Source organism: Rhipicephalus microplus, chromosome 5 (assembly GCF_043290135.1).
Source record: "Rhipicephalus microplus isolate Deutch F79 chromosome 5, USDA_Rmic, whole genome shotgun sequence".
NCBI lineage: Eukaryota > Metazoa > Arthropoda > Arachnida > Ixodida > Ixodidae > Rhipicephalus > Rhipicephalus microplus.
In genome coordinates this window covers 2,610,074-2,622,709 of record NC_134704.1, presented here as the reverse complement: position 1 = coordinate 2,622,709, position 12,636 = coordinate 2,610,074, and the positions used below count along the sequence as shown (strand labels likewise).

Genomic DNA, 12,636 nt, shown 5'->3' with positions numbered 1-12,636 from the left:
CGAACACGCACCTCACCTCCAGCTCAATGCTATGACGCCACCTGTGGCCACAGTGCCCGCGCCAGACTCATTCCAGCCCTCTGTTGCCGCTGAGCTATCGCCGACACAAAGAAGCGAACTCTTGTCCCTTCTTCGAGAGTTCCGTTCTGCCTTCGATTGCGCTCAACCATCTTTGGGTCGCACAGCGAACATCACGCACCACATTGACACCGGTACTCATGCTCCCTTACGCCAACGACCATATCGAGTTTCCGCAGAAGAGCGCCGTATTATCAACGAACAAGTCGACGATATGCTCAAGCGTGGTGTCATCCAGCCATCGCAGAGCCCTTGGTCGTCCCCTGTTGTACTTGTGCGCAAAAAGGATGGGTCTATCCGATTCTGTGTCGACTACCGCCGGCTCAATAAGATAACTCGGAAGGATGTGTACCCGTTGCCACGCATCGACGACGCTCTCGATTGCTTGCAAGGGGCAGAATATTTCTCCTCCTTAGATTTACGCTCAGGATATTGGCAAGTTCCAATGGCTGATCCTGACCGATCGAAGACTGCATTTGTAACACCTGATGGGCTGTATGAGTTTAATGTCATGCCGTTTGGACTCTGCAATGCCCCAGCTACCTTCGAACGGATGATGGACACCATCCTTCGCGGCTACAAGTGGAACACGTGCCTTTGCTACCTAGACGATATCGTCGTTTTTTCTCGCGACTTTTCCACTCACCTTGTTCGTCTTCGTGCTATTCTCACGTGTCTCACCTCTGCTGGCCTTCAACTTAACATTAAGAAGTGCCATTTTGCCGCACGTCAGCTCACCATACTGGGTCACGTCGTCTGCAAAGAGGGTGTTCTCCCGGATCCGGCGAAACTCCGCGCCGTGGCCGACTATCCGAAGCCCAATTCCATCAAGACGCTTCGAAGTTTTATCGGCCTGTGCTCATACTTTCGTCGATTTGTGCGCAACTTCTCTTCCATCATCGCGCCTCTTACCAACCTGTTGACAACTTCCAAAGGCATTTCTGCTTGGTCAAATGAGTGCGACGAATCCTTCACCGCGCTTCGGCGGTTATTATTATCACCTCCAATTCTACGACATTTTGACCCTGATGCGCCTACGGAGGTCCACACCGACGCCAGTGGTGTCGGTCTTGGTGCTGTATTGGCTCAACGAAAACCAGGGCACCAAGAATACGTGGTCGCTTACGCGAGTCGAACCCTCAAGAAAGCCGAGTGTAATTATTCCGTCACGGAGAAAGAGTGCCTCGCAATTGTCTGGGCTTTGACGAAGTTCCGCCCATACCTTTATGGCCGCCCTTTCGAAGTCGTTACGGACAACCACGCTCTATGCTGGCTATCATCGCTCAAAGACCCGTCGAGGCGCCTTGGTCGTTGGGCGCTTCGCCTACAGGAATACGACATTCGTGTTGTATACCGATCCGGCCGCAAGCACTCCGACGCTGATGCGCTATCCCGCTCGCCGCTACCGGCTGACCCAGCCTCCTCGTCACCTTCTTCAGCTGTCATAACACCAATCGACTTCACAGACATGGCATCGGAACAACGCAAAGATGTGTGGATTTCCCAACTCCTCGCCTTTTTGACTGATCCGTTAGCTAATTTAGTGTCAAGAACTATCCGCCGTCAAGCCACACATTTCGCTATTCGAGACGACCTACTCTATCGGCGGAATTACACGTCTGAAGGTAGGAAGTGGCTGTTAGTGATACCCAACCACATGCGCTCGGAAATCTGTACTGCTTTCCACAACGACCCGCAAAGCGCTCACGCTGGCGCTCTCAAAACGTACAACCGTCTACGTCAGCGGTACTACTGGCGCGGCATGTACACATTTGTCCGCAAGTACGTACGTGCTTGTACTGCATGCCAGCGACGTAAAGTCCCACCTCAACGCCCTGCCGGTACACTTCAGCCTCTGCCTTGTCCAGCGCGTCCGTTTGACCGCGTCGGTATCGACTTATACGGACCACTTCCCACGTCGTCTTCTGGAAATAGGTGGATAATTGTCGGCGTGGACCACCTCACGCGTTACGCGGAGACAGCAGCACTGCCCGCAGCAACCGCGAGGGAAGTTGCGTTTTTCATCTTGCGCAACTTTGTTCTTCGTCATGGTGCTCCCCGCAAACTTTTGAGCGACCGGGGGCGTGTTTTCTTGTCTGACGCCATTCAAGCGTTGCTCGCTCAGTGCAACATGGTTCATCGCCTGACGACAGCATATCACCCGCAGACGAATGGCCTCACAGAACGATTTAATCGCACTCTCGGTGATATGTTGACGATGTACACAGCTTCAGACCAGACTAATTGGGACACTGTCCTTCCATTCGTCACGTATGCGTATAACACCGCTACGCACGCGACAACAGGATTCTCCCCTTTCTTTCTGTTGTACGGACGCGAACCATCGTGCACGCTGGACACTATCCTCCCATACACGCCCGACTCCTCTGAGTACACTGCAATTTCTGATGTTGCCAGGTACGCAGAAGATTGCAGACGATTGGCCCGTTCTCTGACAACCGAGGACCAAGGCCACCAGAAGCTACGGCTTGACACCGGCCGACATCTCTCTACTTTCACGACTGGTGCTCTCGTTTGGCTCTGGGTTCCACCGAGCAGTCCTGGCCTTTCGTCGAAATTACTGGCACGATACCACGGGCCCTACCGCATTCTCGCCCGTACGTCACCCGTCAATTATGAGATTGAGCCATTGACACAGTCTCATGACTTACGCCGTCGTGGCCGAGAAATTGTGCATGTGAGTCGCCTGAAGCCGTATTACGACCCCGCTATAGTGACTACGCCTTAAGTCGCCAGGTTGGCTACGCTATTCACCGGGGGCCAATGTAGGGAACTATGCGAACGACGACGAAGCAGCATGAAACGGCAAGCCACAGCGTTGGTGCACGCGCGACCCGAGCTTGCGTTTGTTTTGTATTTTCGGCCTGTTGGCGTTCCTCGCTCTTCTGGCGTTCCTCGGCCTTCCAGTAGGTCTGTACGTGAATAAACTGCGTGACACTAGGAATATTGCTGAAATGACCGGACGTTCATCAGACATGCATTGCCTTATATGAGGCTTCACATTAGATAGTTTTAGTGCTGGGGCCCCAAGCAGCTTGCATATGTGAGCCCTTGTGTTCCTTTGTATTTTCCAATGGTGCAGTGGTGAATACAAAGGAACGCAACAGCGTACGCACGCAGGCAATTTGGAAGTATAGCGACACTAAATTTCTTAACACAATGTTTGTCCATGCGATTGGTGAAGGGCACCATGTACGCACTACATTTAAGCTAGCTTCGATTTATTGCACATGACAAGAGCGAACATTGTATTATAGCACGCAAACAAGATTGTGCCTGTATTGAACATACTCCTTCGTACAGAAGCGTAGCCAGGGGTTGGCACACCTGGCCCATGCCCCCTTGAAATATTTTTTTGCCATGGAATAGATAGCGCAAAATGACCATTTGCCTGCCCTGTGCCCTCTCCCCCCTTCCTCCCGAAAAAAATTTTGCCTGTACTCTTGCTAGGTTTAATGCTTCGGTATCAACAACTTTCCTGGCTTTTCTGACAACGTAGTATGCTGCAACTAAGCTGTCAAGCAAATAAGGATGTAGCAGAGAGTACACAGTGCTGCAATCTATGTTTATTTTAAAGAATTCGACTGAGTTTTGAAAAAAAAAATATAAGCTTTCACATGAAAAGTCATGAACAATGACGATCATATGATGCTCTTCCGGTCTCGTCAAACAAAGTGCACTGGCGGTCGCATTAGCAGGCGCAGTCCCAGGCGCAATGTCTTGCACTGACAGCAGTGAAGAAAAGCTGCATACAAAAAAAACGTAAGTAAGCTACGTATGAGTCCGAAAGCATAAGACAGATTTCCAATTACAGATCTTATAAAATGCCGTCATGTATTTGTAAATAACAATCAATCGTAACTGCACTCGGGCGAGGCACGTGTGTGCCGTAGAAACATTGCACTTCGTTGGTGTCCGGCCGGCATAGTTGTAAGCTTGCTTGCCAAGAAGTATGTCAGCTTGTTGCCCTCACAAACACGCCCACAAACGTGAGCTGTATCACACAGAAGAACAAGATTATCCAAAATAGGTCGAGTTAGTCTGGCTTACGATTCGCACCGGCGTGTGTTCTATATATAGCTACGCGTTCGACCAAGATTCAACTGCGAGCAAACAACTGTCATACTTGCCGTTTTATTTACAATTTTAAAATGCTCCAGTAACAAAATGATGAAAAGTCAGGGGCACATAATTGGACTTACCGAAAGAAGTACGTTATCCGAATGGGCGACATTTTAGCTGCGTCCTATGTCTGCAACGAAGATGGCAAGCACATCCGGCCATTGAATTGAAATTACCCGTCGTTGAAAACACACAGTAAAACTTGTTTCACAAGACACTGGTGCAAAATATGCAGAAAACAGAATGCAAATTGTTACTTGACTCTGGATAACAGCTGCAGTAATACGTAAAGGTAAGCTGAACATGCCAAGCGATGACCGCCGGCCTACTGATTGAGCCACCGCACATCATTGGGGGAGGAGGACAAGTTTCGCGGCCGCTGGATAAAAAACACAGTCATGCAAATTTCAACATGCGGGACATTATACTGCGTCACCGCTTACCCGAAGTCATGCAGTGCCGGAAACTGATGCGAGCTGGCATGTGCGCCAATGAGCGTCTGTGTTTTGGTCACGTGTCGCACCCGTTATTGTATCGGTTGCAGTTGCGTGGGCCTGTTGCAGCAAGCGTTGTTATACAAGCGCCTTGGCTGGAAAAGAATATGTCACACGCACATACGGCCACCCATTTTTTTAACCTGAATGCACTAGCGTTGACCGCTCAGTCTATGAAAGCTGTATTAACTAAGCGCAGGGGCAAAATTATATAACGACAATACGTGCACACATGCTATTAACAGTGTTCAGCTGTTGTCTCCTAGGCTGCTCTGGGATCCGGACAGCGAGACCGGGAATAAAGAATTATTGACTTGGCGCTCGGTGCTCGCACGTTCAGGTTGAAAAAAAATGGGCAGCTCTACACTCTTGCTTGAAGTATCGAATCAATTATTTTGGGGAGGTTTGTAATTTCGTCATTAGCTAGAAAAATCGATGGTCACTGCTCTTTCGAACTGATGTATGGGGCATTTTGGCACTTTCTCAACACAATTTTCTCAGAACAATTGAGGTGGACGTTGAACACTGGCTCTGTATAGCGCCTAAACAATGTCTTGAAGTACACGTTAAGAAATTGTTTGGCAGATCAGGCTATATTGGAGTTGTGAAAAAATACTAATAAACTGCAAGCGAACACGGTCCTTTCGAAAAGTCTTAAGGGTTTGTTTTTTGGGATGTCTCGTGGATGTCCATGTGCTGTCCAAATTATTGCATCAACGTGAAATCTTTTGTAAGATATTCTTCGGATGTTCCAGGCAGAAAACAAAATAGACGTATAGAACAATAAAAATGTAACGGCCTTAGATCCTCCCTTGGATAATCAACTCTGGATGTTGACGTTTGGCTATAACTCGAATGTCCACCGGATTTTTGTGGCCCATTGGGAGGTGGCCCTGGGAGTTTTCAACAAGCGGCAGTGAGTCCCTTCACGATCTTGGCTTCCTTGCGTTACTCACATTGCGCCAGCAGCCCTGTTTTGGGTGATTCTTCGATGTCTGCACATGCTTTTCACGTCGCAACGAAGGAGTGCTTTGAACAGTTCAACCAGTGGTTCTTCAGGATGCGGTGAAAGTGTACAGGCATCCTGCAAGGTCAAGGTAGTTTCCCTCAATGTTTCTAGTGGCCCAGTGAGGTTGGAGGCATTGGCTTGCACCATAGCCAGGAAAGACCAAGAGCAAGACCAAGGAAAGACTTCGTGCCTTCAAACTTTCCGTACTTTCTCAACTTGTCAGCTGTTCACACACACATGCACGCACGCATACACATGCAGACAAATATACAAAGAAAAATGAACTGGACCTGACATGAAGGGCGGAAAGCGTGCAAGGACAGCTACTTTGGTTGCTCAAAGTAAACATGCCTGCTCATTTTATTTGCATCTTGATTTTGCAGTCACAAAAAGCGTCAGTTTTTCACTCACAAACAATGATGCTGATGTTGGCATTGCTGCGAAACGTGCGCTTAAACGCTGTTGCGTTAGAAATTGGAGCTGATAAGTATGCACTGGAACACATCCACTTGATTGCGAACGGCCATTTGGCACGGAGTGGCCTTAAACGAGAGCGCAGTGAGGACGGCGAGCACATTTTTTCTTCTCCCCTAGTGGAGTTTCACGACAAAGGAGGCATTAGTCCTGTGCCAGATTTCGTAAAGTTTTCAGGGCGCCCAAGCGAGTGCAATTTCGCCTCCTCAAGAATTCTTGCTTCGTGGCCAACGGTTTGGTTGTGTATGTTTTAAAAATGTGATCTATGTGGCTCGTGTAGATCAGTGTTGTTGCCACCAACAGAGAGCGAAGTGTGTTTATAACAGATGCAGTTCTCGCTAATGTAACTGAACATCCTGGCCAGCAACTCAGCAGGAGGATTATACATTGAAGGTGCTATTATTGAAGCCACAGTATACAGTTCCAAGTTGTGAAATTCACTTGAAGAACAGCCTATCCTCATTTTTCTGTAAATTTCTCTTTCGGTCAAGGAAATGCACTATGCATAAGTGTTAGAAACCAGCAAGCAACGTCCCCACAGCCATCTATTTGCCAACATTCACCCAACTGTTTCATCATTACAGCACACTGCACATTGTGTAGGGGAGCCTCAATGCATGCCTCCCTGTTGGCACAGCGAGGGCACATGCGCGAATCAGCTGACACAACCAAATAGCTTGAAAACAATAAACAATATATTTTTTCTAGCAGTTACATAAAAAATAGCCGCTAAGTATAGAATTAGCCAGAGAGTAGCCGTGGTGAAATGTTAATTTTCAAAACAGGTTTTAAAGTAGCCAATTTGCATGCCCAGGGATAATGAGCCTTCCTTGCCGGAAAAGTGTCTGCATGCCGGGTTCTCCCATCGCTGCCCATGATATGCTCAATCAGGACTGTGTATGCCATAGGCTAGACTTGTAGCTGTCCTGTTCACCTCATTGGTACAGGCAGACAGGAAACCCTACTATTGTCAGTAACCCTACTTACCACTCCTCTGTACAAATTATGTGACAATAAAATGAGTGGGCTATTTGCCTGCCAATATGTACTGCAATTACTGCTAGCCAGGGTTTTTGTCACAGATTGGTGTTTCTTTTTTACACAGACCTTGTCAGGGCAATGCATACCTCAGGTGCACTCATGGACCACGCAGTTTAGAATGTCATTTTTAATGTTGCAAACATTATTTAGAATTCCAGTATTCGGTTGCATCACAACATACAGTTTATGCTGTTCATGTGTACCTCCCTGAATAGTGCATGTTATTGGCAAACAGGGCAGCCAAGAAAGCTGCAAGCTTATAGCAAATGATTGAGTGTGGTAGCTCCAGTGCCAAGTACTTTGTGTTTTGTAGCTGTGATTAGGATTTGAATTGTAAGGCTGCCAGCAGGCTGCAATGATTTCAAACTTTTGTTTTCATTTGTGCAGGAAGACTTATATTCATCACTTTATGGTCAAGAATACTATAGAGGAACGGATTGCCGGCTTCTTCAGGTCAACACAGGCATCTCAGAGCTCCTTAGAAGACCATGCAAAGATGACTATCAACGATTTGAAGAACCTATTCAAGTGAACTTGATATACTTCATTTTCATTACGCAGCAACACGTCATTGGTAATGTTCAATTTAAAAGAGCAGTTGAAAGTGTTTGGACAACTAGTTGATTTGGATTAAACAAGATTGCGTTTTCTCTGTGTTTTTCAAATAGTAGTGGCTGCTGCTTCAAGTCTTCATTTGCAATAATAATTTGCATTTTCATAATCTCAATTTTTGTTACCCCTATTTTTATTTCTTACATTCTTAGTGCTTGAATGTTTTTACGAGTCATTTTAAGCTTTTATGTTTATATCTTTATTCCTCTACTTCATCCGAAAATTCAACATTGTACCACCTTCAAAGTTGTGGGTGGAGTAGTGTTTTCGCATGGATCATTCACACAAGGCACTTGAAGTCTTCAATAATGTGATGCAGCATGGAGCTGCCTTGTTCCTAATGCTGGAGCTTTACAAGAATACGAAACGTCGCGTGTCAAAGGGCAGCCTAGTTACATGTTTGGGAATGCTAATGTAGTAAGTGAGTGCAAAACGAACATGCACAGGGTAAAATAAAAAACAAAATTTACTGGCATCATGCATCTAAAAATAGTTATAAAAATATAAATAACTCACGCAGCCAACTGAAATACATGGGTGCAATGATCGCATTAGTTGCCACTATGGCCTTTTTATACGCGGTTTACACCCTTAAGCACGTGTCTTTGTTTAACAATTTGTCAGTCACAGTTAACACTTTATTATGGATTGGGCACAGTAAAGGGCTTGGCCGTACCAGCAGTATTGTTGGCTGAGTTCATTCATTTCTGAAGTAGCGTACAGCAGCAAAGTTGTGTGCTAAGTTTGTGTTATGTTCAGACATATGAAAAAAAGCACAGATATACATATTAAAAATCAAAATACCCACATTCTTGCTTTTCAAGCTAAATACCTATCAACAACGAAAATACTGTGTGTGGAAATGTGAAAGTGTTATTTAAATCACACTAAAGAATTGTCAAATACAAATATCTCCTATGTTCAGGGGTGGTCAAAAGTTCCTAGGCTACATTTACAATTTTTCACAGCTGGTTTGTTTTATCAAAACTAGATGGCACCATCTCTGTGTAGCAGCCATCTCCACACCATAGCCTATGGCAGCGCTACTCAATAGTATGTCTCCCTCTGCATTGTGTCGTCTGCTTGGTGTTCCCATGGGAACCAATGGTATAGTTTTGACGGTGCAGCAAGTGCCGCACTGGTGAACAGACGAGAGCAGCGACTGGTAGAGGCAGTGCGGGCGTACATCGTCAAAATGAAACCAAAGGTGGCTGTGGGTACTGCCATAGACATGCGCATGGGGGCGCAAGGTCAGCCCCATACATTGGCATAATAGGGAGGGGGGGTGCTGCAACGGTGTACCTTGGGTACGCCAGTGCTCTTCCCCTCCCCAAGCCACGATGCAACATATTGGTTTGCACCCCTTAGAGAAAATCCTGATGATGACCATGCACTCTCCAGCGAAAATTCTAATAGAAAAACCAACAGCCTATTGGGTTAGGGACACCTATAGGTCTGTTGGTTTATTCGTCATATTGATCTATAGGGCTATTGGAAATATATTGGTTTATTTGTTCCGTATAAGCCCATCAGGAATACATTGGTATTTGTTCTGTATCAGTCAATTGGAACTGTATTGGCATATTGGTTCTCTATTTGCCTAATGGCATTGTATTGGTTTTGTATATGGCTATTGGTAATGCATTGGTTATGTACTTGGCTATTAATCAGTCGTTACTGTATTATTATTATTACTTGTAAAAGACTATGTCTACTTAGGGCAAGTAATAACCGCAGAGCCGAACCACAAGATTGAAGTAACTAGAAGAATAAGAATGGGGGGGAGCACATTCGGCAAGCACTCTCAAATTACGACAGGTAGATTGCCACTATCCCTCAAGAGAAAGGTATATAACAGCTGTATCTTGCCGGTACTTAGCTACAAAGCAGAAACCTGGAGACTTACAAAGAGGGTTCAGCTTAAATTGAGGACGACGCAGCGAGCAATGGAAAGAAAAATGGTAGGTGTAACCTTAAGAGACAAGAAGAGAGCAGAGTGGATTAGAGAACAAACGGGGGTTAAGGATATCATAGCTGAAATCAAGAAAAAGAAATGGACATGGGCAGGGCATGTAGCGCGTAGACAGGATAACCGCTGGTCATTAAGGGTAACTGACTGGATTCCCAGAGAAGGGAAGCGGGTTAGGGGGAGACAGAGGGTTAGATGGGCAGATGAGATTAAGAAGTTTGCGGGTATAAATTGGCAGCAGCAAGCACAGGACCGGGTTAACTGGCGGAACATGGGAGAGGCCTTTGTCCTGCAGTGGACGTAGTCAGGCTGATGATGATGATGACTGTATTATAATCAGTATAACGTAAGTGTTTCATGGATGTCCTGTGATCATGCAGAAAGGCCACAATACAGCAGCGCTCCTGCAGTGGTAATCACAGTGGATATGAGGCATATAGTCAAATATACATATTTTCATAATCAAGACTACATGTCCTTCTTCCATTACCTCAAGCTGTCAGCGATATTGAAAGCGACTATTTTGCCAAGGCAACTGTGTCTTATGTCAATTTCTTCTGCTTCCACATTGGCACCAAAAAAGTGCCTGAAAAATCCGGAGAAAAAAAAATTGTTTAAACAGAGTCACAAAATTGAACAACTGTAACACTTTGATTAAAGTATAACATTGATGGCAAAGTGTAGAAAGTTGTGGGCACAGTCAAAAATTATTGAGAGGCTTCATTCACCGCATATGTTCGCAAAATACTGAGTGACATATGACACACGCAACTGTGGGTGATTGCATGAATTAAAAGTCTAGCGGCAAAATTTGCGGCAATAAAGGAATAAAAAGAAGAGATGGGCAAAATGAAAAAAAAAAAAAGATAGCACATCGTTCCTCTTAGATACTTGCATCTTGTGTACTTTGAGCTGTACCCAAGAATGAACTGCCAACTTCATTAAGCTTTTACCTTGTGGTGTTTTGAATTACAGCAAACTCAGTTACAGTCGAACATGGATATATCGAACTCGAAGGGGATCGTGAATTAGTTCTATATATGAAAAATTTGATATAAAATTTAGAGGCCCCGAGAGCTTATCTGTAGTGGATCATCACCTATTATAGGCGCAATCAAGAATGACAAGTGATTCCACATACACGCTGCAACAGAATGATTTATTTGTGTGAAAGAAATCGCTAATCTTGGCCTGCTACTTCGTTTTTGAAATGTTGAAAACGCTAGTCTTGATCTTATCCAAGCTGTCCAGGTGCGACAGCCTGGCTCCCTCCATGTGGCCAATACAACGGCAAATGATGGTGGTGGTGGTAGTGGTTAATAGAGATAAAAGGTGCCAAGTTTTTGCAGCCTGGTAGGGAGCACGACGCTGCTGCCACTTCAGCAGCAAAGTACGCGCAGGTAGCCAGCGCCTCGTCCGAACGATTCTCCTCGTCATATGAGTTGTCGGCTTGGACATTGCAGTCCACTTTCACGAAGTCGTCTGTAGACACTTCGTGTGGAACTGCTGGCGGGAAATGGGACGAAAACTCACGAAATGTGTCGTCTATTCGCTCGTAGTCGTCTTCTTCACCGGTTTCAAGTTCCGGCGCTCTTAGCTTGCCTTGCAGAAGCAGTTGACCTCTGTGTCCATCTTCACATTTGGCCAGGCATTAAAGATCTTTGCGGGAAAAAAAATTTGCGGAGATTTTCGGCCACTTCTTCATCATCCACTGCTCGATGTCCTGGCAGCTGACAGCTTGGCTTTTACTAGAATTTGTTTTGCCAACGATGTTGTAGCGCTGCTCAAATCGGTGAAGCCACCCGAAGTTGTTGGCGAAGTTGTTTCACCAAGTGCAGTGGCAAACCGTTTGGCCTTGGCGATCAGCATCGGGCCATCCACCAGAATGTTCCTCGCGTGCGCTTCTAAAAACCAGGCATATAGTGCCTTTTATACATTCCCGGTCACAAAAGCACGCATATGACTGGCTTCGGACGGTCGCTGCTCCGATGCCTTTGCATTGATATCTGCCTTGTTTTTCAACGAAATACTCAGAGTGCTTCGTGATATCCCAAAGTCTTCCACGACGGTCAAACATTTCTCGCCCACTTCAACACGCAACTTTGTCGCTAAGTGAAGGGTCTTGCGCTTCTTGACTCTGGTCATAGCTGCACAAAAAGTCGACGATTCAAGGAGTTCGCAGCGGCTTCGCAACACCACGCACACAATAAAGAAATGCTGCACATGTGGTGGTACGTAGGCGACACGACAGCGAAAGCAACGAAGCGCTTGCGAGGCAATGGCCACCAGCGAAAGGCACGAGCTGTGGTTGGCTGATCAAAACTCACAAAACAGCAACAAAAATAAAAGAAAAAGCAAAAGGAGAAGGAGGTCAACTCCTTCATTAATGCTCTCCGGCCCTACGAGTACGCGGAGAAAGAATGGGAGAGAGAAAGAGAAATGAGAAAAAAAAACTGCGGAGTTCGATATATCCGAAGGTGGGTAAAAATACCATTCGATATAAATGTGCAAATTTCTGTACTTTTACAAAGGAATTTCAAAGGAATAACTTTTAAAAAAAGTTCGATATACTCGAAAATTCTATATATGTGGGTTCGATATAACCGTGTTCGACTGTATCTCAATCTCTAACGTTATATTTTTCGCACGATCTGTGACATGGCCCTTCTTCTCTTTTTTTGGGATGGTGGTTCGGGTATCATACCTTAGCACGAAATAAATCAGGCTATGGCAGATTTACCATGAGACAATGAAAAATATAACACACTACTTAAGGCAGCCTATATTTCATATTGTTGCATGCCCAACTCAAGAGT

At 45.7% G+C, this 12,636-nt stretch overlaps 1 protein-coding gene across 5 annotated transcripts in view; it reads left to right on the top strand.

Annotated features, from left to right (window-relative positions):
• The window catches only part of LOC119174039 (E3 ubiquitin-protein ligase SHPRH), a 394,742-nt gene that overhangs the window by 380,341 nt on the left and 1,765 nt on the right, over positions 1-12,636 (top strand). For 4 of the 5 annotated variants that reach the window (XM_075894712.1, XM_075894715.1, XM_075894716.1 and 1 more), the window contains one exon: positions 7,627-7,767. In XM_075894712.1, the coding sequence (XP_075750827.1) occupies positions 7,627-7,767 (141 nt within the window). Of the gene's footprint in view, positions 1-7,626; positions 7,814-12,636 lie in introns of all 5 variants that reach the window. The other variant, XM_075894713.1, reaches the window with a different exon arrangement.